This window comes from Microcebus murinus, chromosome 7, assembly GCF_040939455.1.
Source record: "Microcebus murinus isolate Inina chromosome 7, M.murinus_Inina_mat1.0, whole genome shotgun sequence".
NCBI classification, from domain to species: Eukaryota; Metazoa; Chordata; class Mammalia; order Primates; family Cheirogaleidae; genus Microcebus; species Microcebus murinus.
In genome coordinates, this window is record NC_134110.1 from 42,031,530 (window position 1) to 42,057,348 (window position 25,819).

The 25,819-nt window shown below is 37.3% G+C and overlaps 2 protein-coding genes and 1 long non-coding RNA gene across 6 annotated transcripts in view; 2 read left to right on the forward strand and 1 right to left on the reverse strand.

Annotated features, from left to right (window-relative positions):
• The window catches only part of TATDN1 (TatD DNase domain containing 1), a 30,908-nt gene extending 20,376 nt beyond the window's left edge, over window positions 1-10,532 (forward strand). For all 4 annotated transcript variants that reach the window (XM_012788197.3, XM_076005043.1, XM_076005044.1 and 1 more), the window contains 4 exons: window positions 928-1,004; window positions 4,672-4,742; window positions 6,705-6,831; window positions 10,346-10,532. In XM_012788197.3, the coding sequence (XP_012643651.2) occupies window positions 928-1,004; window positions 4,672-4,742; window positions 6,705-6,831; window positions 10,346-10,448 (378 nt within the window). In that variant the 3' untranslated portion in view covers window positions 10,449-10,532. The remainder of the gene's footprint in view (window positions 1-927; window positions 1,005-4,671; window positions 4,743-6,704; window positions 6,832-10,345) is intronic.
• A 683-nt stretch (window positions 10,533-11,215) lies between these two features.
• Window positions 11,216-23,098, reverse strand: RNF139 (ring finger protein 139). The gene is made up of 2 exons (XM_012788185.2): window positions 22,527-23,098; window positions 11,216-13,200 (listed from the first exon to the last, which is right to left on the reverse strand). The coding sequence occupies exons 1-2, from the start codon at window positions 22,705-22,707 to the stop codon at window positions 11,384-11,386; spliced, it is 1,998 nt and encodes a 665-aa protein (XP_012643639.1). The 5' UTR covers window positions 22,708-23,098; the 3' UTR covers window positions 11,216-11,383.
• A 78-nt stretch (window positions 23,099-23,176) lies between these two features.
• LOC105884400 (uncharacterized) lies at window positions 23,177-24,919 on the forward strand. Its single transcript, XR_012920156.1, has 3 exons — window positions 23,177-23,731; window positions 24,628-24,708; window positions 24,802-24,919. It is a non-coding gene; the product is annotated as an uncharacterized LOC105884400 (long non-coding RNA).
• The last annotated feature ends 900 nt before the right edge of the window (window positions 24,920-25,819 follow it).

A 25,819-nucleotide genomic window follows, 5' to 3' on the forward strand; every position in this document is an offset into this window, starting at 1 on the left:
CCAAAGCAACAGCAAATCCAACTTAATTTTTAAATTTTTTTCCCAAAAAGAAATTGTCAAACAAAGATTAATAACTAATTTTCTGGAATGGTTTATGGAGAGACACATTTAAAATTATGTTGATATTAATGGAGGCTGCCTTTTCTAGTCAGCTGGAAATGCCAAGGGAAAGAATAAACCCTTACAGGCAACTGTGTGATGCACATTTTTGTGTTGTTGAGAAATATGTTATGGGTAGTGTATCCAGACTCTCTGGACTCAATAGTAATGTGACATCACTTGTTAGGTGACATTACTTTTTAAAGGAGTGTTATTATTTGTTGTTTTTGATTATATAAATACATCCCAAGTATAAGCTTTGCCTTAACCCCTGTGTCTGTGTAGAAGAAAAACATCATCTCAATCCTTTTTGCCTGCTGAGTTGATATTATTGATTATATAACAGTTTACGCTTTTGAGCAACATTCTCACTTCTTTATAGAGCTTCTTAAAACTTGCCTCTTAAAAGTTATTTCTCTTCTAGAAAAGGGTATCCTTTAACAGAAAAATTCAAGGATATTTGAAAATATATTTTAAATGGTGTTATAACATTTCTAACCTTTCCTCATGCTTTTGCCTAAGAATATGGCTCCCTACTCCTGTCCCCCTTCCTGGAGGTCCTGCAATAATATTGGTACAGAGACATCAAAATGTAAAGGGGGAAATTCTGGGCAGCTAACTCCATGCCTCATATCATTGGAGATGACAGATTATAAACAGGTGAAATCTGATTTGAAAATAAAATTTGTAAAGGCCACCACATTTGAAACTCTGTGGTCCAGAAACCCTTACATGCATGTATATTTCTGCTTAGAAAGTCTTATTAATGCTATTTAGTTTTTAAAGAGTAATTATTATAATAAAAAAATTATACCTGTATGTCCCTAGGTGCATTCATTTGATGGTACCAAGGAAGCAGCAGCTGCTTTGATTGACTTGGATCTTTATATAGGGTTTAATGGTTGGTACGTTCTTGTTTGTTTTTGTTTTTATTTTTAACTTTTATTTAAGGAGATTTCTTAAATTGTTTTACAGTGAATTGCTGACAAAATTTTATTTTTATTAAAGTTTGTGTGTGTTTTGCATTGATATTTGCCTGGGAATTACAGTAATTATTTACCTAAGAAATTAAACAGTACATTACTATTACAAGTTAAACTTTGAAAGTATGACTATTATTACCCTGTTCTAATAATGGAAAACAATTTTGTGTTGAGATCAGCAGCTAGCTTTCTCTAGCAATCCAATTCATTTTCAGGTCATTTGATCCCTTTAAAACATGTGTTCACAGCATTATAAATACATATACACATGTCATGTCTGACCGTGGGAGAGTTTATTCTATAACAATAAACCAAGAAATCAAAGCTCAAAGAAGTTAAGAAACAGGTATAGAGTTTCTCCAAGTCTGAGAACCTGTGTCCTCTGGCTCCTCACTCGGTGACCTTTCTGCTGTAATAGCACACTAAACCTAATACACTCTGTATAGTCAGCTGGCATAGCTGGGTCCTGGGCTTGTTCTGTCAACTATATATAAGAATTTCCACCAGTGTCTTTTCACAGGATGTCATTGTAGCTCATTAAATAAATTGCAAAATAGTATAAGACTTACTTTCCCTCTTTAGTGTTTCAACCCCTAAGATTATTAGTTTTCTGATTACATTATTTTTGACTAAAATCTTAGGGAAACAGAATCATGGAATTACTTACTTGCTATAGAGTTCAGAGTTTAAATGTCCTAGATGCTTCTTTCATATTTAAATTAATGATTTAATTAATTTATAAATTAATGTCAGAAAGAATACATGCATAGGGATTAAAAATTCAAGTAGTACTGAAAGACTTATAAATAAATATCAGAGTCCCCCCCAGCAAGCCCCTACCCTAAGTCAACTTTTCCAGAGGCAATCACTTTGCTACTTATAGTCATATTCTAAGTAATACACATATACTGTTATCTCTTGATTCATCCCCTTGTCTGTTCTCATCATTCCCCACCTTCATTATTCCTTCCATATTCCCCTCAATGTAGTTGTTTCAGAATTTTTGGTTATAAGCATAATCAGTATTTTCATTATGTCTCTATAAATATTGTTGACTGCTGAGCTGTGTGATATACCATGCTTGCAATTCTTTTCTTGTATTACTTTTTGTTTTCCTGGAGTAATTTACTTCATATTCTTATTTATTTGGGCTTCTTCAAAACTCAAAGCCCTCTCTCAATTTACACAACTCTATGAAATGCCTTTATCTGTTTTCCACATGCGCAAACCTATCTATATAATCTGTTTCATTAGTTCTAGACCCTTCCATCTTTCTGTTTCAGTTGGACTAGTGTCTCTTATGTGCTAGAACTTGTATTTTTAGATCCTATGTATTTTTTGTTTGTTTTGGTGGAACACATTCTCTAATATCCTCCTGAGAAAGTTTTCATGGGAACTAAATTTTTTGAAATTTTGCATGTTTGAAAATGAATTAATTCTACTCTTCCTCTTAAAAGTTTGCCTGCATAGTTAATAAAAGTGGGCAGAGGAGACCCCCTTTTGGTTGATCATTTTTCTCAGCATAAAATAATTCTAGACTAGAGATCATTTTCTGGGCATGCATATAGTTTCAGCCACTCAGGAGGCTGATACTGGAGGATCAATTGAGCCCAGGAGTTCAAGGATACCGTGTGCTATGATCACTTCTCGTAATAACCACTGCACTCCAGCCTGGGCAACATAGCAAGACCCCTGTCTCTACAGAAAACAATAACAATAATAATAATAAATAAATCACTTTCACTGAGATTTACACTGTCCTATTAATAGGTTTCGGCGTCGATAAGATGTTGATTGCTATTCTGACTCCCAATCTTTTCCCTCTGGCCTACTTTTTTTTTTTTTTTTTTCCTGTGGAAGGTTTTAGTTATCTCTGGTTTTGTAAAACTTCACAAAGATGTGTTTTGATTTTTTTTTTTTTTTTTTTTTTTTGTCATTCATTCTACTACTCTGTTACTGGCCCTTTCCACCTAGAAGCTCGTCTTTGTCAGTCCTTGGGAATTTTCTTGATTTTTTTTTTTTTTTTTTTTTTTTTTTTTTTTTTGGTTTGGTTTTCTGTTCTTTCTTTGGACTTCCCACACTGATTACTCTGGTATTCTTATGTTTTAATTCTGCTTTCCCTATCTCTATTTTTTCCTCCTTCCAGAAAAGTGCTGTATTTTTCAACGTTTTAAATGAAACTGACTTCAGCTTTTTTTTTCCAATCTTCTGAAAGCTATCTTATTTATTCCACAATATTCTTTGACAGATGCAGTGTCTTCTCATCTCTCTAAAGATGTAAATTATAGTTTAGAATTATTTTCTGCTTGCCTTACTGCTTTTATTTCCTCAGTCTTTTTTCCTCTTTATTTTGGTCTCTGTCATGATGGACACTTTCTTCAAATGTCAGGCAGTCCTTCACCGTCTATGTTTTTCAAAGCCTTTTGGAAGCTGTGGGAGGCAGTCCAGCAACTGGCAGGCTCAGATGGCTAAGTGACATTTTCACTAGGGATTCCCAAATGTCATTTTGTCGAGATCTTTTTCTGGATTGGTTCAGTTGCTCCTGAAAGGCATCCTCTGATCCCTGCTGGAAAAGTGGAGTGAGGAATTTATAAAAAGTACTTGACAGCGTTCTGGAGCAGGGTGGCTTAGAGGGTCTCACTGTTCACTGGGCTGTCCCAGTCTCCAGCTTCAGTCCCACACCGTTCCCCATTGCACCTCTGCACTTATTCCCCAGCCCAGTCTCTGTAACGTGGGGTTCTCTTAAGACCCTACACTCCTCTCTCTGTACCAAGCCATGGGTACATAACTTGGGAACCCTGCGTTCTTTACAAGATTTTCAGACAATCCCTGTTTCAGTCCTATGCCTTATCCCACTAGCTTTCTAGGTACTGTACCTAATTCTTCCAACTTTCTTAGGTGAATTGGTTTTCTTTTCTGCTGTGTCTTTCTCTGCAGGTACATAGCTTTTAGGTCACTTAGCATTTAAACACAGGCCATTTAACTGCTCCTGCTTGCTACTCTAAGATCACCAGGGTGCCATCCAGACCACTAAAGTACCTTTCAAGCCTATGGCCATGTTATCCCATTGGCCAGACCAAGTCTTGAGGCCAAGGCCAGATCCAAGTAAAGTTCATCCTTCCTAATAAGAAACCATGGCAAGGGCACACAGATAATTCTATTGGAGGAGAGTGAAGAATTAGGAGCAGTAATCCAGTCTGTCTCAGGGGCTGAACATGGAAAGTTAAGAAAATGAAAATTAACAGCCTTATGAACACCTCTTAAGTTACACAAATTACTCAAAGAAGCAAAGTAATTAATTCTTTTAAACAGTTAAATTTTACTTAGAATAATACATAAAGCTATTGAGAGCCAACTGGTAAGCATAAAAAATGATAGCCCCTGAAGGCAGATCTGTTTAAAACATATCTTACTCTGGATTCTATGAAGGATGGGAGTGTGCAAATATTAATACTTTCTAAAGTATACTGAAAACAATTTGTTATGGGGTTTGGAGTTGGTTTTGTAACGTTGTAGATAAAAATTGTGATATGAAAAGCTATTCATTAAATGTTACCTTTTAAAATAAATATATATACTTTTTTTTAAGCTCCCTGAAAACTGAAGATAATTTGGAAGTTTTGAAGTCAATACCCAGTGAAAAATTAATGATTGAGACAGGTAAGTTTGTTTTCAGAACTTTAAGTTTCCTATTAAACCTTAACCAAAAAAAAAAAACTAGAGAAAGAAATTTGACATCAAATTTACTGAAATGAACAAATATTTTCTATAAAACAGCATTCTCAACCTCAGTCAGCATACTTTTCAGAAGACCCTTGGAGGTTGTTATCAATTGATGGAAAAATATGCAGATGATTCTTTCTTCAGTTGTATAAGTTTGGCTAAGTCTAAGCACTTAAAAAGGGGGAAGTCAGAATATGTGATAACTAAGGAGGTTGTGGTTATGAATATTTAAATAAGGAGTCTTCACTAAGAACTCAGGGTTCTAAGAAACCTCAGGGTTTCAAAGTCTATTCAGAGTTTTTGTTTTGCACAATGTCTTTATAATGGCTTAATTGCATAGCACTTTTTAAAGTGCAGAAACTTAAATTGGTTTAGTAGAAGAATTTTAGAACCTGTTGCCTCTTAAAACAAAGAGCTAGGCATGGTAGCACATGCCTGTAGTCCCGCTACTTGGGAGGCTGAGGCCGGAGGATCAATCAGTTAAGCCCAGGAGCTCAAGTCCATCCTAGGCAACACAGCAAGACCCCTTCTCTAAGTAAAAAATAAATAAATAAAACAAGGATAAAAGCTAAAACTTTTATCTAAATCCTGTAACTCAAGGGTTTAGGTTAACTCAAGTCCTTATGCAAAATGGACTTTAGGAAAGTCAAGACAGCCATTCTGGAGAAATGTTTATTTCCTTGAGCTGTCATGAAAATGAAATGATTTTATTAAAAGTGCAATGCTTATAAAATGCATAAGCTATCAAAATTCTTTATTTAAAAAACAGTAAGTATTCAAAAACACTGCTTCACATTCAGTAGAGGCTATATAGACATTTGTTTAACTTAAATGTTATCATGTTACCATTTTATTTCAAGTTTAGGTCTTTTTTTTTAAAGCATGCTATACACCAACAATAATGTTAACAGAAAAAAAGAGATAAAAGTCTTAAACATTTAGGATACAATTCAAGATTTTATTTTGTGCTTTTCTTAGAATATTTTCTGTTGCATATAATTTGCCATTTGGGGAGCTGAATCATTGCTTATAACTTAGAGATTATATATTAGTTTGATAATGTTCATAAAAATCAATTTTAAAAGGTAAACCCCTTAAGTCACTGTGTCCCACCGCCCGGGGTGCAGCCCAGTAGTAGTCCATAGCCTGTTAGGAAACAAGCTGCACATCACTGCCTGAGCTCCACACCCCACACCCCCTCCCACGACACCCCACATCCCCACTACCGTATCATGGTTTGGTCCACAGCTGGACTTTGAAGTGTTTCCCCAGTTCTTGGGCTCCTGGCTTGGAGGAATTGCAAGCCTTGGTCGGTGTGATGGAGAGAGATGACAAATGCTTAGCAAGTATGCATGAAGAATTTATTGTAAGTAAAGTTTGAGGGTGCAAAGTGAAAGCGCATTTCCCAAGGGGAAATGGGTCTGTCTCTGTGAGTGGAGAAGACACTGTCTACTTCTGTGTTTTTCCTTTTATATGTCAGATTTAGTAAAGGTTAGTTATAACTATTCATGACTGTATGTCACTGTTTTGGTGACTGAATTCTTTCAGGGTATATACATGACTTAAAGGTTATATTTCAGTCATTCTTTCTAATACATGTATGGTGGGGAAAGTACTATAAACTGTTTATGGTATTTTTTCCATTCTCTGACTGGTGGTCAGTGTTCCGTAGCCTAATTACCTCTTCCCTCTTTTTCTGCAGCCATTTACTCCTTATTGTTTTTCTATTAAGTGCTTTCTCCTTTCTGTTTTTCTGATTTCCATTACCTCTCACTTGTTTTTCTATACATAACACATAGTCCATGGAAAAGTTGTCTTCCATGAAACTGGTCCCTAGTGCCAAAAAGGGTGGGGACCACTGCCTTAAAAGACACTTTTCTTTCTTTTGCGTAACTCCAGATGCGCCTTGGTGTGGAGTCAAAAGTACACATGCTGGATCAAAATATATAAAAACTTCATTTCCTACCAAAAAGAAGTGGGAAAATGGCCACTGTTTAAAAGATAGAAATGAGCCCTGCCATATAATGTAAGTATTTTTGCTCTGTTTTCAAAATCACTAAAGTTAACCACCAAATGCCACTTAAAAAATGAACTCAAATGATAGAATTATCATATTATGAAATCCAAATGAACTTGAGTTCAGAGACCACCATTTTAATGAAGTGACCTGGAGGAATTTGCATCTGAATTGCTCTATCTCAGCTCTTCTCTTCATATCCTCTTGACTCAAAGTGATGTATTTCAGCAGTGAGAAATAAATGTGATTGTGGTCATCTGTCATTCCACTATTGTAGGATAGTGGAAAAGATCTGAAAGCTATCTGTATAATCACCTTACCTGGTTTAGGTTCTGTTCTCATGCAACTTCCCTGTTACTATTCTATAACAAGAAGCTTTAGCATACCTTTTTGTTAATATCTGCATGTTAAATGATTTGACAACCTGAATTTATCCAAAAAAACAACACATTTGTTTAAGCCTTGGAACAAAAGAACAAGTGATAGGATTTCCTTTTTCCAACCTGGAAAAAAAAAAGGGGGGGCAGAACTTCAGAGCATTTTGTTTCCTAAGTGAATAGTAACTCAGGATCTTTTTTTTTTTAATTATAATCTATAGCACAAGTGAAAAGAGGGGCTGTTAGCCATCTAACTGTCAAACAGCTATAAGGAATATTATAACAAAACAGGAAAAACTGGTTAAATCATTTTAATGGGCACATAATCCAGTTTCTTTTGTTTGCACAGATAATTTAAACTTAGACTATATCAATCTAGTATGATTTACCAGTTCAGACAATTGGATATGCTTATAACATTCATAAAAATTAATATTGGACTGTTACTTTTAGACTGTAATAATTCCTTCCATGCACCATCTTTATTAGTCATTTCTAATAGGTAAATAGTATTAGTTAAGTGAAACCTAAAATTCAGCAGGCAAAAATTAAAGAATTGTTCTATAAAAATATATTTGAAAGGCTCTTTTCCATTAACATGCTTGTGCTAGCAAAGACTTTAAAGCTGAATGTTTTAAAGCCTATAGGGTGAGGAATATATTCAAGTTCTGATTAGTAAAAAAAATCACTTGTAATTTTTATGAAATGTAGGTACTTGCAAATTCAGTCAGGAGACAGTATTTCTAAGTCTTTGGAGATCTAAGATGACACTAGAAATAACAAACTGGTATTTTGCCAGCAGCCAATTTAGAGGAAATATTTTGTTGCTTAAAGCACATCCAAGTCACTTTTCTATACTGCCTTAATCTTATATAAAAGAATAGCTGTTGACTTTAGCTATAAAATTTCAAGGTGTTTTTGCACATAGCCTGTGAACAGTGAAGGCTCGGGTATGAGCTGCAATCATGAATATCTGTTTTTCAATTAGGTAAGTAGGCAGAGCTCAGGAGAAATCACCATTTGTAAGCTGAAAAATTTTAACCACATTTCAAAAATATACCTATCTTTAATCTATCAATTATGAATTAGCAAATTAATTCCTATTTACAAAGTCATCTTACCAACCTCCATTTTGTTACCTTTTACCTTATAATTATTTTTATAGAGGTCTTCTTTTAGATATAAATTCTTTGAAACAGACATTTTGGAGCTGTTGCCATATGTTAGGAAGTTACTAAGGCTACACAAAAGAATCAAGACAGTCCCTCCCCTTATCCATCCACCAGCTGAACAGGTACACTGTGCCAGGCACTTTGGATAAGGCATTCAGTGAGTCAGACTCTGCTCTCTGGAGCAAACAAGCAGATGCAGTCCAAGATGGTAGTGCTGTTGTTATAGAGGTAAAAATATATGGCAGGGATCATAGGACACATCAAATGTATGCCTTAAGAGGAAACAGGAAACTAGGAGAGAGCTTTATTAAGGTGACATTTCAGCTATTGACTAAGCCTGATTGGGAGTTAGGCCAAACAAAGACAAAACACCTTGAGCAAAGGCAGACTGCAAAAGGGCTTGGCTGATCCTGGGAACAATGAGTTTAGTGTGGCTGAAAGTAGGATGCAGGGGATAAGTGGAAGAAAAGCCTCAGAAGACAGGACAGATTGTGAGGGCTCTTGGATGCCAACTTTAGTTTAGATTTTATCAAGACCTAAAGGATTTTAAGCAGGAGAGTGATAATTATTTTTTTTAAAGCTATAGTTGGTATCAGCGTGGGGAAGGACTGGAAAGGAGACGGTGGCAGGAATCATACAGCTCTTACAAGATTTTAAAAACTTGTGCCTAGTGTAAAAGTGCTGTATCAAACAAAAGGCACTAAATTCTCAGGGACACTACGTATTCTTTATGGAATAACTACAGCTTTAGGCCACGAAGATATATGAAAACAGCATGGATGCAAAAGAGTTGTTCAAAGATTACCATTATCTTTGTTTTCTATTATCAAACTTATTAAATGGAATGTTCTAAGCTCCAATGGACTCCTCTTAAAACAGTTTCTCAATTTGAATAAAGTGATTTTGCTATACAATATAATCCTGGCAAAGCTGTTGCAAACTTCAGAACTTTGTATCATCAGCAGCATTACTTAAGAGTTCTAATTCTTAGTACTTCAGAGAGAAATTCTGTAGTTGAATGAGAAAATTGGATTTTTTCTGTCAATTTAAACGTTAATAGGTTTGCTTTTAGCATATTTTGACTGTCAGATAAAAATTTAATCTGTTTAGTGCATATATCAAGCAAGGCTATAGTGTCACTATTACAGAACAATGAAAAAAATTCCCATTAAATTTCTACCCTTGATTCCTTTAGGTGTTCACATTTAAGAAAAACATTAAGGGAACAAAAAGTTAGGGAAAGAATATTTAAATATTTGATTTTGACTTTATGACTTTCTAATCCATGTATAAAAGTATTTCATCTATAATACTGCTAGGAAACATCACTGATAATTATCATTCTAGGCACAGAAATAGAAAGATGGACACCTGTGCTATTCTCTCTTGCAGGGGAAAAAGTACAGGAATGGAAAGCCCTCCCTGCTAGTAACCACACATTATTTCAAGTAAATGACTTCATTTGCTGTCTCTAAAGGACTAGTTCACTAAGCAGTGACTTTCCAACTTTGGCTGTATCCCCTTACATTGTGATTCAGTGCACATATTCATTCATAAACAAAACCAAACCAAAAATGTAACAGTACTTACCCCTGTGTATAATGTACTTTTAATTTTTTAAATGCTCATCATGACCCACTAATGAATGCATTATGATCCAGAATTTAAAAGGACTCTTCATTTCCACTGTGTTAATTTGATCGTTGTGGTGCACATAATAGACAGCTGGTTTAATAATTTACTCAAACCTGGTGTTCTTTTCTCTAGTTATGCAAGGCAGCCCCAGAAATCTGTCTCTTACTACTGGTAATAAGTTAATTTGTGTATTAATAGAACTGTTAAGCTTTACTTAGTGTATTAAAGATGCTAATACAGTATCTTCCTTTATATGGAAAAAGATGATTATTATATACTCTTAAAACAGAATACATACTTGGAAATTTAACCATCCTTTTTGGTTTTGTTTTGTTTCAGTCAAATACTGGAGATAATGTCAGCAGTAAGAGATGAGGATCCACTGGAATTAGCCAATACGCTATATAACAACACTATTAAAGTATTTTTTCCTGATATGTAATCAGTACGTCTTCCATTTTCCATCATGTATGTAAAATTTCATGGTAAAACTTACTGATAGCTTCAATAAAGAAATTCTCTGGAAGTTGTCTAAAGAGGTAATATGTATCACTACACACCATTCTCATTTTTCCATAAAATCAGATCAGGATTTTTTAAAATATTATTTAATGCCTTAGTTTAAAACAATAAAAAACCCCAACTATTTTCATTTTGTAATCTCTTCAAAAACCTGAAAGGACAATTTTATGACAACACTGCAAACAGAATGGCTCACAAATATATTGATTTTACATAAAAATTAAACATGTAGCACATTCTGGTTTATATCAAAGTTTAGCTGATGTAAGTTTATTTCTTAACTCTCACAGTCTGAATCATGACTTTTGAACCCAGCTCAACTACATAGCTACTCCAATTTCAAAACCATTTCTCAATTGCTCTGGCTGTCTAATTTTTTCCTTTGTTTTAAAATATTGTATGCATAGCCTTTATTCTCTAGTCCAAATTATTTAATTTCCTTGACTTTAATGTGGTTTCCTGATTTTCATTTTCATTCTCACACCCATTTTAAAGAAAAACTAGGGTCCAGAGTTAGATACATGATATAATTTCATTGAGGAATCTTTGGCACAGTTGACGCACCGTATGATTATTACATCTATTAAAAAGCTATTTGTTCAAATTTTGTCATAGAAACGTGAAAACATTTTATTCTATGTACAATAATGTACACAAATTTAAATAGGTCACCAAAGAGACCAGAAGTAATGAAAGAGGTATATTTACAGTAGCACATCACAGTAAACCATTCACAGATTCAACATTGATACTGTTTTTGTGCTTGGTTACACACTGAAGGTGAAGCATATTACTCCATTTTGGATGAACTGAATTTTAAACAAATACCTCAATGATTAATAAATGCTATTTTAATCAGTCAGTATCATCATTAATAAGTTCTTCAGCTGCTGGGCCTGTGTGCTGAATCACTCCATTTCTTTCTCTTTCAACGTCATCATCACAATCTGTACTGTCGTCGTCGTTCAACTCCCTGTCAGATTCAGCAGCAGCTTCTCTTATAGGTTCCTCTGGATGTTCATTGGGTGGTGCAATAAATCCATTGTTGTTAGATATATTTGAATTATCTTTGACATCTTCGATGTACACTTTTTGATGGCACATTGGACAAGTATCTTGAATGTACAGCCATTTCCGAAGGCAAAGTGCATGGAAATAATGATTACATGGTGTAATACGAGCAGATGTTGTAAACTCATGATAGCAGATTGCACATACGTCATCTATTTCTTGTAAGCGGCTCCCTTTTATTTCAGGAAGAGAATTAATTTTTTTAACAGCAGTCCTACGGTTCATGAATGTTTTCCAGCCATTTTTTGCTTGTAAGTAGATGTTAAAATACGCATGTAGACACATCATACAAGCCCGAATTTTACTTCCTGACTCAAACATCATAGTATAAGCCCCATTTCCAAACATTACTACTCCAAATATAAATTCAATAATATTGCCTGTTGAACGAACATAGTAGACATAATCATCAAGCTTTTCCCAGAGGACATTATAGTAGCCATCAATCATGAATAATGTATAAACAGTGAGAGAAACAATTACTTTTAAGCAGAGTTCCACACAAAAGGCTGTAACTGCAAACAACCATGTATTTAGTGCATAGTGATGCCAAAGAACATAACTGAGTAAAACAGGAAGAATAAACAGGCAAGCAGAAACAAAAAGCACAGGAAAATGTCTACGAAAAGATGACACATGAGAGGCACTGAGAGACATTAATACAGGGTCTGTCATTCCATGGATGAAATGCAGGACTGCAGTTAATAAAAGGCACATGTTTCTACTTAAGCGAATAAGTCTCTCTTCTGGTCTTAGCCCACTTAAACCAGTCTGAAGAGCCAAAATAAAAAATAAAACAGGTGCAACAAAGCCAAGCCGCCTGTCATCTTCTTCAGTTGATCCAATAAAGGCCAATATTCCAAGCCCCAAATAATGGGCTATTGAGGAAATTACAGCACTCATGCCCAGTACAGTTAGTGTAGAATCACATCCACTAATTATAAGACTGCAAATGAGGTCCCAGAAATCATCCCAAGAAATAAAGAAGGAATCAGTTTCATTTGCCACCCTTAAAATGTACATTAACACTGTAGCCTGAGCTGTAATTCTTGTTAGCCAAAAGACCCGCAGTATATCTGGGAAACGAATTCTCTTCCATGTGTCCTCCATCAATAACTGTAATCCATAAATTCGATACATGTGCCTCACTAAAAGATAAACATACCTTGTGGAATAATAAAACCACTTAAGTTTCACTGCCAAAACAAGCACTGTATTTAATATGAGAATCAAAGAAGAAGTAAAAACTAAAGTCTCTCTGATATGTAATGGTAGCTCTGTGATTAAGCCTATTATAGGAACCAAGAGATCCAAAATAATTAATTGTGAATAGATGGAATGAATCTGGAGTAGTGTAATGTATCCAATTCCAAGTGTAAGCTGTAGAACAATGAGTGCCATCCATAGCGAGGGACCTTTTCGAGGAAGCAGCTCAATTCCAAAAGCTGATGTGTTGTAGGCACCATAGAAGTCAATGTGCAAAGCAGCATAATAATTCACCAACACTGAAGTTGCAGCTAACAGAAATGCTGAGCTGTACATGTAAAACTTGAAAAGAGATCGCTGTGACAAGATCAGAACAATACTGGATACAAATATACCTAAAACAAAAAAAAAAACAAAGAAAAAGTTATTAGAATGAAATATTTTAAGAGTTTTCCCACTAGTTATGATATTCTTCCTTTAATTAGGAAATATGAATATGTGCAAAATTATAAACATTTGAGGTTTCAATTATAGGCGTGACATCCACATAATTCACCTAGTTCCACTCCTATATTAGAACTACAAACATCAAAAGTTCTGAAATCTAACTCGTCTTAAACCAGAACCCACTTTTCCTTATGATTTGCAACATCAGTTAAAAGTATTATTATTCTCTTAATGTTACTACCAACCCCACATCCTCCAACTTTGCCAATTAGTCGCCAGATTCTACTAACACTTTTCTCTCTCTCTTCTCAGCGACACAAACCAATTCATCTGTCTCTAAAAATTCATCTTGTCCAAATCCATTTACAAGCCATCACCAAATTGCCTTTCTTCATTCCTCTGCTCAAAATACTTCAGTGGCTCTGATTACTATCAACAAATCTACATTCCTTTGTCCTGGCATGGAATGATCCAATTTGCTTTAGAATAATACTTCTCCTCACACACACACATATCCCCCAATGCTCCAGACTGCATTTCCCAAACACATCCTTTTCTCAACCATAGGTACAATGGTGTTTACATTCCTCTTTTTGCTTGGAATGATGGTCCCACCAATTTCTCAAATCCCTGAATGTTCAAAATCCTACCTATCCTAAAACCTATTTGTTTAGATAGTGACTGTTCCTTCAGCATACCTACGGAACTTACAGAAACACCTAACACTTACATACTACCTGATATTGTAGTTTGTAGTTATATGAGTGGGTATCATCTACCCTATTATACAATGTGCCCATGACAGAAAGCAAGGGTCCTACTTTGTACATCTATGTAGCCCACAATATTTTACACAACGATCAATTAGTATTCATTGGGGAAATGTTTGTCACATCTGGATTATGTTTTTAAAAGCAACCACAAAATACAGCCTGCTTGAAAAATGAAACGTAATGAAAAAGTGAGACAAAGCTAAGAAACCATAGCACAAATGTGACAAATTCTGAATTAAACAACCATCTATCCACCAATATTTCAGCAGGTAATCAATAAAGTGCTGCATATTACAGTGTAAGCATTTTACAATCTGTTAAAAGAAAAACAAGGTCTAGTTTCTTTAAGTGATGACTTTGCTCAGGACTTAAAATTTATACTGTGCCAAAGTGTCAGGTCATTTGTGAAAAGGAGAACAAAAGGACACAATCAACTGGAAGAGATCTCTACCTCTGAATAAGAATTACCTGATTCCCCAATCAAGTGGGCTACTAATCATTTGCAAGCTGGGAACAGGCTCTTTCAATAGAAAATAGATTTTTTTGAGGATTAGAAACTTTTTCCATGGAAGGTAACAAGGAAGTGGAATTAACTCAGCCTACTATATATGCCATATGTAATCTTAACTTTCTCTTCGTGGAAAAACAAAAGTATTTTTCCTGAGACAAAACTAATCTTCTAAATTGGGCCAAAACCAAACCAAAATAACTTAAGTTCTATTTTACATCATTTAAAAGGGAGAAAACAGGAACTGTAAATTATTTTTGTCACCTTGGTACTCACAAAGTGGTAAATTAATCCTCACTGTGACTATTCATGACCTTTGTAATAATTTTATAACCAGTCCTTTTTATTCTAATAACTTTTTTTCCTGAAGCTTATTTTTACACACAAATGAAGAAATGATCTGGGTTTCAGAAATACTTCTGCAAAAAATGTGCCATTTTGCTTTATGCAAATGTACCAAAGGAAAAAAGGTGAAGGCATATGACCGACAAATAATGAAGTGAGACTACAACCTCAAAGTCTGGGTGTGTCCTAGCAAGTAACAATCTGATACTACTCTTTCCTGATTAAAATCACACCCCCAAGGTGTAATAATGAGGAAACATTTCAAGAATAACATACATGTGTTTTAATTCCTACCCAAAGTCTGTAGCAACAGGGGGTTCATAAATTTTTCTTTTATACCACGTTCCTGTCTATGGAATGTGGGAAGAATTGGCCCTCATTTTACAGGGGAAAAAATTCAACTTCCCAATTAATAAGTCTCTAAAGTAACATTCCTTCTCATGACCTTTAAGGAGTATTGTTAATAATACAAATTTTCGTTGTATTTTCACAACATTAGACATTAAACTCAGAATTTCATGATAATTACTCTGTAGACATAAGGAAATTAAAGTCCAGGGATAGTTTCTCCTTACGAATTATGGGTGACTTGCATAAGTAATCAAGTCTATATATAAAGGCTGCTTTATAAAAAATAACACCTTGAGACACCAGAGAACAGAATTTAACTGAAATCACAATTCAGGGATCTCAGTCCAATTCTCCAGTGATTAGAGTTTCACCAAAGTTCTCCAGATAGGAAAAGAGGCAGGTATCCAAATCAGGAGCTTTGAAACTATATATGAACTAATAAACTCATGAAATACCAGGGCCTTTTCAATTTGTATTACCAAAAACAAACAAATGAGGAAAAAAAAAAACAAAACCTATCAATCATATTACACAACAAAGTGTTTAACTCTTTTACGTGTAAAGTCCACTCATACCCTTAAAGTCTAAAGTTGTGGAGAAACATTTCAACACTTGATAGAATAAATATAAAGAAGCACAGAAATAAATATTATTACTATCTTACTCCCAAGGAAGCTCTAAGCAATGAAATTTAGGACAAAGTAAATAAATTATCTTAAAATATTAGTCTGTTGGTATACTTGATAAACTATAGCACAAAGAAAATTTTCTATCAAACTCTCGTTTTAGATAAATTGGTATTATAAGTATTTTATTAATAAGACAAAACTAAAGTTTTGCTTTTAAACTAGAATTATAACAAGTGTTTTTATTAAAAATATGTGAACACGCATTAAAAAGTCAAACCCTATAGAGAGGTATGAAATGAAGGTTAAGCAAGTTTTTCTACTCTGTCTTCCCCATTTGTGATATGGTAAAAATATGTATTTCATCTTTGTTCCTATTTCCTGACATAGCTCCTAAAATCCTTGGAATTTGAGTGACAAGAATGTCTTCTACAATAACAGATGATTGGTGGCTAGGGGCCCTTAGATAGCATCAGGAACCAACCCTGTGATTAGAGTGTTGTAACTTTCATTCCCACCCCTCCACACATCTCTGAGGAGAGGAGAGGGGCTGAAGGTTGAGTTGATAAATGGCCAATGATTCTAATCAATCATGCCTACTTAATGAAGATTCCCTAAAAACCCAAAAGGACTGAGTTCCTTCTGAAGGCTTCCAGATACTGAACACTGACTGAAGCTCTGTGCCCTTTCCTTCTTTACCTGCCCCATGAATCTCTTCCATCTGGATGTGCATCTGTGTCCCTTGTATGTCTTTATAATAAATGTGTAAATATTAAGTACACAGTCCTCCCTTATCCAAGGTTTCACTTTTCCAAGGTTTTGCTTTCTGTGATTTCACTAGCCGCGGTCAACTGAGGTCCGAAAATATCGAATGGAAAATTACAGAAATAAACTATTTGTAAGTTGCATGCTGTTCTGAGTAGCATGATGAAATTACGTACTGTCCTGCTCCATCCTAGTCCAGGTGTAAATTGCCCTTTTGTCCAGCATATCCATTCTGTATACACTCCCCAGTTGTTTGTCACTTAATGGCTGGTTGTGTCATATCGACTATATTGGTATCAAAGTACTTGTGTTCAAACAACCTTTACTTTATAATTTGTAAATTAAACTTTATCGCAGATATCATGTATAGGAAAAAACATAGTATATACAAGATTTGGTACTATCCTCAGTCTCAGGTATCCACTGGGGGGTCTTGGAACACATGCAGCCCCTCAACCTGTAGGATCTGAGGCTATCTCCAAGTAGACAGTGAAAGAATTTAATTGAATTAGAGAACACCCAGGTAGTGTCTACTGGAGAATCTGCTGCAGAATTGGTTGGTAGTGGAGAGAAATCTCCACACATTTTGGTGACTAGAGATGAAGCAAACATTCTGAGTTGACTGTGTGACAATAGGAAAAAAAGCTTTGTTTTTTTTTTCCTATATTATTACACCACCTTACTGGCATCAAATAGGTAGAACCATTTTAAGTTCCTTATATACCCTAACAAATTATCAAACACAATACATTCATACATAAATACACACACCCTTTTTTTTTTTTTTTTTTGCTTTTTGCCCAAAGGGGATCTCACTATATAACAGCATTTTTTAGCCTTTAATTTAAAATTTGCATTTCTGATTACTTATGGAAGAGATAATCTTTCTATTTTCATTGACCATTCAGGTTTCCTCGGTGAATGGCCAGTTTATCTTTTGCCTATTCACTTATGGAGTTGTCTTTTTTCCTTACTGAACTATGGATAGTTAGAAAATATTCTGAATATGAATTATTTGGCAGTTATACATAATGCAAATATCTTCTCCAGGTAGACAGCTTTCCTTTTCACTTTTCTGATTAAAAGCTGCTTTTTGATTAACAGAGGTTTTTAATTTTAATTTCATTCAATTTCTCAATCTTTACACATTGTCAAAGACTTTCCCCCTTACTCTAAGGCTAAAAAAAGATATTCCATGTTTTCTTCTAAAAATATAAGTTCTGCATTTCACATTTAGGTATTAATTCACTTAGAATTGAGTGTGTTTTTTTTTTTTTTTACATACTGATATGAGGCAGAGATCCATATGAACAACTAAAATAATCAAGAATTGAAAAGTCCGTATTTACCTCAATGTACTTCAATTCTACCTCGGAAACACATCATTTCTGTAATATACGTTAGTGGGCTGTCTCTGGGCTATGTATTCTTTTTTTTTTTTTTTGGGGCGGGGGGCAGAGCCTCACTCTGTTGCCAGGGATAGAGTGCCGTGGCTTCAACCTAGCTCACAGCAACCTCAAACTCCTGGGTTCAAGCAATCCTCCTGCCTCAGCCTCCTTAGTAGCTGGGACTACAGGACTATAGGCATGCACCACCATGCCCGGCTAATTTTTTCAATATATTTTTAGTTAGCCAATTAATTTCTTTCTATTTTTAGTAGAGATAGGGTCTCACTCTTCCTTATGCTGGTTTCAAACTCCTAACCTTGAGCCATCTGCCCACCTTGGCCTCCCAGAGTGCTAGAATTATAGGCGTGAGCCACTGCACCTGGCCTGGGCTATGTACTCTGTACTACTGATCTATTTGTCTATCCCAGTGGTTCCCAACCAGGATTGGATTTTGCCCCCCAGGGGACATTTGGCAATATCTAGAGATAGTTTCGGCTGTCACAACAGGGATGTGTTGTTGGGGGTGTGTGCTTACTGGCATCTAGTCAGTAGAGGACAGGGATGCTGCTAAAAATCCTACAATGCACAAGGCAGTCCCCTCCCAACAAAGCATTATCCTGTCCAGAATATCAATAGTGCCACTGTTGAGAAACCCCAGTCTATTCCTATGCCAGTTACGATTACTTCTGCTTCACTTTGTTTTTTCACTTCATAGGTTTTCTCAGATCTTTCGACAGCACCAAAATAACTATCTCATTCTTTTCAAGAACTTTATTGTATGGCTAGACCTAATACAATGAGCAGATTCTCAGCGAACACCCATTTAGATTATGTTTGTTTTGTTATTTCCAACAATGCTATAATGAATGTCCTTGCCCAGAGTCTTTCTACAGCTATATCTCTAGGCAAAATCCCTAGAACTGGAATTGCGAGTCAAAAGGTATACTGTAAATGTCAGTTGATAGTGCTACATGGTTTTACACAGAAGTTACAGTCTACCAAAATTGTATAAATTTACCTATTTCAAAAAGGTAAATATCTTTGCCAAAGTACCTTTTAACAAACTTTGAACTCTTCAACAATCTGGTAAGTAAAATTTGGTTTATTTACTTATAAAGAGACTAAGTACTTTTGCTTATCGAAAATCTGCATTTCGTTTATTGTGAACTGCTTTTCCTAGGCCCATTTTCCTATGGGACTGTAAGTTTTTCTTCTTAACAGAGTAAAACTCTTACTAGAACTTTAATCACATATGATGCAAATATTTTCTGTTTGTCATTTTAAATAATTTTTTAAAGTTTTGCTATAAAAAGTTTTCATTTTTATATACTCAAATTTATCAGACTTCCCATGGCACTTTCTGAGTTTTCTTTTGTTTAGAAAAGTACTCTCCCACCTCAATGAATTATCACCATATGAGTAATACTATAAAACAAACTATGCTTGCATTTTCTGTCTTGGATTTAAATTTGCTAATTCAGCTTTTTGCTGCTCTGGATTGAGTTTCATTTAGCATTTAACATCTCATAAGAAACAGCTATATGTTCTTAAATATTCTATATCTTGTCGTAGAATTTTATTTGGATCTCCAAAATGAGTTGCTTTATTTTCTGACCTGTTGAAAATTATCTTAATAGCTTGAGACCAAATGAAGGTACAGTTGTAGCACCTTTTTGTAGGTTGAGGGAAATACATATAAAATTAGTAATGCTTTTTAGAGATAGATTTCTACTTTCATATGTTAAATTTAAAGAAAGAGGTGAGGATAAGTATTAAGATTTATACATAGTAGCACTAAGAAGTCTGTGTACAGCCAGGTGAGGTGGCTCACACCTGTAATCCTAGCACTCTGGGAGGCCCAGGCGAGAGGATTGTTTGAGCTAAGGAGTTCGAGACCAGCCCGAGCAAGAGGGAGAACCCATCTCTACTACAAATAGAAAGAAATTAGCTGGACAACTAAAAATATATATATAGAAAAAAATTATCTGGGTATGGTGGCACATGTCGGCAGTCCCAGCTACTCAGGGGGCTGAGGCAGAAGGATCGCTTAAGCCCAGGAGTTTGAGGTTGCTGTGAGCTAGGCTGGCCCCACGGCACTCAAGCCCAGGCAAGAGAGTGAGACTTTGTCTCAAAAGAAAAAAAAAAAAAGAAGTCTATGTAAAACTATAATATAAAAAAAACTAATGAGGCAGAACAATTAATTTCAACTATTCATTTGCATCTTTTACACACAAATCTGCCACTTTCAATAATACATTTTTTATTTTACTTAATTTTTGAGACAGGGTCTTGCTCTGTCACCCAGGCCAGAGTGCAATGGGGCAATCATAAATCATAGCTCATTGTAGCACTGAACTCCTAAGGGCATGTTTTTATGTCAGGTGAATTTTTAGCACCAAAACCAGTTTTTTTCCATCCTCATCATTCTTACAAATGTGAAAAAATAGCATTATTACATGGCACAATATAAGGAAGAGTCAGGTGATAGATTTGGAAAATATTTTGTATTTCTCATAAAGTCTGACCCAGAGATTCTGGGATTAAAATTTTCAAATAAACAGCACCAACATTTTGCTGATGCCTTCAAAATACCAAAATATCTAACAAAGTATGGTATTAATTGAAGCATTAAATTTTTTTAAAGCTATCAAGTTTACTAATAGCTAACACTTAAATGATCCCAAGTAGTGTTTTAAGTGCTTACATCTTAACTCATTTATTGTCCTTAAGACTCTATGAAAGATTACATCATTGCACATCTTTAAAAAGGTAAAAATAAGAAAACCAAAGCACAGAGTAAAGTACCCCGCATAAAGTCACCTTCTTTAAATTGTCAAACACAAACTTCCACAATCATAAAAATAAGACGCATAGAGAGTACAAGGAAAATACCAATTACTTTGTTCAATGTTCTTAAACTACAAATGATTTAATGAAAGAAAATACTCCTTTTTCTTAAAGCTGCATAGTCCTGAAACTCAACAGAGTACCAGGTCCCAAAGGGGTTTTCAGACAATCTGCAGTTATGCCACATAAGCACCGGGTCCCCAAGGGGTTCCAGAGAATCTGCAGTTATGCCACACAAACTTCAAGGCAGTGGCTATACTATTTCTGAAATGAATATGCAGAATTCTCTCAAACACAGCCCATTTTTTGCCACAAATAATAGTGATAGTATACTTTTGCAGTGGCAAGTAGGAATGCCTGGAATTAAGTAGCTGGCAGGTTACTGAGAAGGCTTGCGCTAAAGAACATCACTTACACATCTTTTAGTTTCCAGATCTAACGTACAATCATTACTACACCATTCTGTATCTGGACTGCAGCTGTACTGAGAAGGAAAGTAAACCATACTTGATGTCAAAAGATTTTTAAGCCCAGGTTCTGGCAACCACAAACCCGCTGTGTAACAAGAGCTAAACACTTAACCTCTATGACCCTCAGTTTCCTCATTTATAAAGTGAGAATAACAAGACCCACCTGAGGGATGTTTGAAGGTTAGCTTACTAATACCAGTGAAAATGCTTTCCAAAATTAAAGTACCAGACAAATATAAAATATCGTTAATCATTGATAAAACAAAATTAAGCCTTTACTGCCACTCCTTTTCTGTAAGAACAAAGCAACTGATGGGTTGTAATTCCGAAAGGCTTTGTAAGGATCTCACCATCAGCCTGCCCTCAGCAACACTTCAAGAGCACTAGCCACTTAAAACTGATCACAAGAATTACCTCACCAACAAAATCTGCCAAGTTGCAATAACTTAAAAAAATTCTGTTATGCATAAACGCTTCTCACTCTGGTGATGTAAGTGAAGATGGAGAGAAGGAATGAAATATCTTTTTAACACTCCATATGCAACAAAGAATGATTTTCAGAAGTCTCGCAAATGTCTCATCACTTTTTTACAACCATTTTCAATACCTTCTCGTCTATTCATGGAAAATTTTAGGACTCGTTTTAAGTACCTTCGCTTTCAGAGAATTTTTGGTAATGGTTTCAAGGTCTGACATTCGAAACCCTGTCTCCTTCGCTTGGATGTCATTTACCACTTCACGATCTTGTGATAAATGGGTGCAGAAGTGGCAACATAAGAGCACTGCGCATGTAGAAAAGGGGGGAAACTGAGGCCCACGCCTTGGCACAAGTCCAAGGTCACACACGACGATACTGGGTCAAGCGTAGTTGTTTTTCCAAGGCTGTCGCAAAGGACGCAGTAAGCCGGTACTCATTCCCCAAGAGACACAGCAGGCAAAAAGCCGCATGCTCACACATCCACGCTGTCTCCCTGCCCTCACTCAGGTGCCACACTGAACAGGGGGCTAACTCGCTGAAAGGACTGCTCGCTGTCAACTCAGACAAGTATCTCCTTCCCCCTTCCAGCCCGCAAAGACACACCTTCGGGGGACGAACAAACGCACATTCAGGACCTACAAGGCCTGCGAGCACCTGTCCGCTCCCTGGGGCACATCTCGGCCCTCAGAGCCGTCCCGCGACTCAGGCTACCCGTCCCCTTACCGAGGAGCCGGAGGAAGATCTGGAGCAAGATGCAGAGCCCGCTTTGGGTGGAATCGTAGTAAGAGTTGAAGATGGCGTCGATGATGTAGAGGCAGGGCACCCGGAGCGCCACTTCGAGCGCCGCCCAGACCTGCTGACGGGCCATCCGCACCTGCTGCTGCGGGGGCCCCACCGCTGCCATGAGCCGCTGCCACACCGGGGCTGGGCGGGCCGGGCCGGGCAGGGCCGCGCTGGGCAGGGCCCGGGACCGCAGCTGGGGGCGGGAGCTAAGGCGGGCGACTCCGCCCCCGCTCTCCCTCCTCTCCTGTTTCTCTCACCGCCCGCCCCGCCGCCCGCTCGCGTCTGCCGAGCTGGAGCAGGCGGCGGAGGCGGCGGTGGCCGAGGCAGCGGCGGCGGCAGCGGCTCCCCAGGAGGTCTCTGGGCGTCGGTGTTTCCGGCTGGCTAACGGCTGGCTCCTCCTCTTTCCACCGCCTCCCCCGCCCGCGGAGCCACCATCTTGACCTCGCCCGCCGGCCTCTGCCGTTGCTGCTGTTGCGAGGCCCGGAGGCTGCGCCCGCGGTCACGCGAGACGGCGGAGCCCGCGCCGCCGCTTTCGTCATAATCCGGCGCTAGGGGCGCTCCGGAGGCCGTCATCACGCACTGCGCGGCAAACAACTCAATCGTTGCCATGGTTTCCGCCCACCTCCGCGGCCCACGCCGCCTGGGCGCCACCCGGTGGCACATGCACTCTTAGGCAGCCGCGCCCTCTGCCCTGTTGCCACCTAATCTCCGGCAGCGTCGGTTTAGCTAGGGACTCGGTGCTTCTGCGGGCGGAACTCAGTGGCTGTATTATTAGAGCCCATTAAACGACCCATAAACATAGTTCAGAGCTGCTGGGGAGGAGAAAAGCCAAAGGATGCCGCCCTCCCGACCTACACCACTCCACCTGGAGGACGGGTGGGACAGATAGCCCATGTTCCAGGAGAAATACCAGCGAGGCCGCCCGGGGACCTGGTGGAGGCATCGCAGTGTGCCACTAGGCCAGGTGTGATAGATGCTGCTGAGAAAAACGTCCCTCTCATCCCTTTACACATCCCACTTCATACTTCCTACACAGATAGACAGAACTGAGGACATTCATCGACCACATTTTACTAATGGCAAGGAGACTGACTTAAGAGCAAGAACCCAGGCCTCCCTGTCATTTATTTCTAGTCAACTTTGAGGTAAGCACACTTGGACATTCCTTTCCTTCCTCCTCAGGGCAAATGAGACCATTCTTTTTTCATGCTCTCTTGCTTATTCTTGTAATTGATATGGTCTAGCCATCTTAATCTTTCTGTTCTTTTATCACCAAATAAGAGTGTAAGTTAGGCCAGAGTCTGCACTGTAGACCCAACTATCTTAGCTTAAGGGGGATAAAATAGGAAGCAAGAAGCCCGGGTCATCTGAGCTCCTAGCTGAAATTGGATTCTGCAATCCAGTTTATATCAGGGCGCTGTGTGGATGGTTATCTTCTGTCAGGATGCCCCAGAGAGAGGAGGATTGTTAGTCAAATTATCAAACGCTTCCAAAACCCCATTCTTTGGGTAGTTATGTGTAGTAGAAATATTGAACCCCCATCCAAAGTCCTTACTGTAGTTACACGTTTTTAACCTTTTGTTGTCATCCCTGCTAATGACTACCATCTATCTAGTACTTACTGCGTACTAGGCACTGTACTAAGGGTCTTCTATTTTACTTGACTCTTTGCATCAGCCTTATTTTGATAGGTATTATTATACCTGTTTTACAGTAGAGGAAACTGAGGCTTAAATTACAAGACCAAAAGTTAATAGGTAAGTTAGTATTGGGCAGCTAGTATATACCAAGCTAGTAAAAGTCAAAACCAGGATTTGAACCAGAGCTAGTGAAGTTCACAACTTCAGGCATCTTTGATTTCTTCTTTTCATCCACAGCCAATTCTCAAATCCATTCAGTCTTCACAATCTCTTGTTTGGGTCTCCTTCGTTTTGTCACTGTCATCATCCTAACTCAAGATCCTACTGTAGCTTGCCCATTTATGGCAATATCCTCATTCCATTCACCACCTTTTCTAATCCAGTCTGTTTACTACTGCCAGGTTAATTTTCCTAAATGGCACGTCTGGGGAATTAACCCTGTGGTTATGACAAAATTCTCATAGGAAAGCAAACTTGGTAAGGTAAGAGAACTATGAAGACTCATATAGAGAACTTCAGAGATGTGAATTAGCTACTCAACCCATCTATTAATCTGTCCTGATTGCAATTTAAAGCAAAAAGAATGAAACCATTACAGAGAAAAGGATCCACAAGGACTGATCTAAAACAGGAGTCGGGAAGAGGAGAGTACCATTAAATTATCATCATGCCAAATGGAAAATAAACTAGTTCATGGGCTTTCCTCCAATTTTTATTTAAAAAGTTAAATGTAGTAAATATTAATAAAAAGCTTTTCAAAATGAACAAATGCTTCAGTCCTTACTTAATGTTTAACTTTTCCTAATCTTAATTTGATGTATACATTTTATTAGTATAAGAGTTTCTAACTGTGACTAAATTCCATCTTGGGCCAAGAACTTTCAGGAGCAGTGGCATATTCATTCTTATCTTACATAGGTTTTTCAAGCAAGTCTCTCTAAACTCTAGGGTTCAATTTCCTCGTTTATAAAATGAAGGTGGGAGAGTTAAAACCCTAGGGCAAGACCATAAATGTGTGCTGTTGTCTTTCCTATATAAATGCAAACTCCTTCTAATCCAGAAACCTCAGGACCCAGTTCTATACGTACTCTTCCTGGCTCCTGTTGGTACATGTTGGCTAGGTCCTGCATCTCCTTTGGCATATAAGCCCATTTAAAATTGTTGAAAGTTGGGCTGGGCGAGGTGGCTCATGCCCGTAATCCTAGCACTCTGGGAGGCCGAGGCGGGTAGATTGCTCAAGGTCAAGAGTTCGAAACCAGCCTGAGCGAGACCCCGTCTCTACAAAATAGAAAGAAACTAATTGACCAACTAAAAAATATATATACGAAAAATTAGCAGGGCATGGTGGCACATGCCTGTAGTCCCAGCTACTTGGGAGGCTTAGGCAGTAGGATCGCTTGAGCCCAAGATTGAGGTTGCTGTGAGCTAGGCTGACGCCACGGCACTCACTCTAGCCTGAGCAACAAAGTGAGACTCTGTCTCAAAATAAATAAATAAAGTGGACACACAAAAGGAGGGAAAAAGAGCAGCTGGACAGCTGCTTCATCATGGTGTTGTGGGGCTGCTGCTGGTTTTTTTTTTTTTGAGACAGAG

Bases quoted from the DNA above. Each gene is read 5' to 3' on its own strand.
- RNF139 (XM_012788185.2), bottom strand. From the start codon at position 22,707: ATGGCAGCGGTGGGGCCCCCGCAGCAGCAGGTGCGGATGGCCCGTCAG. The intron at 13,201-22,526 runs GTAAGGGGACGG...TTTTTGTTTTAG, and splicing joins GATCTTCCTCCGGCTCCTCG to GTATATTTGTATCCAGTATT.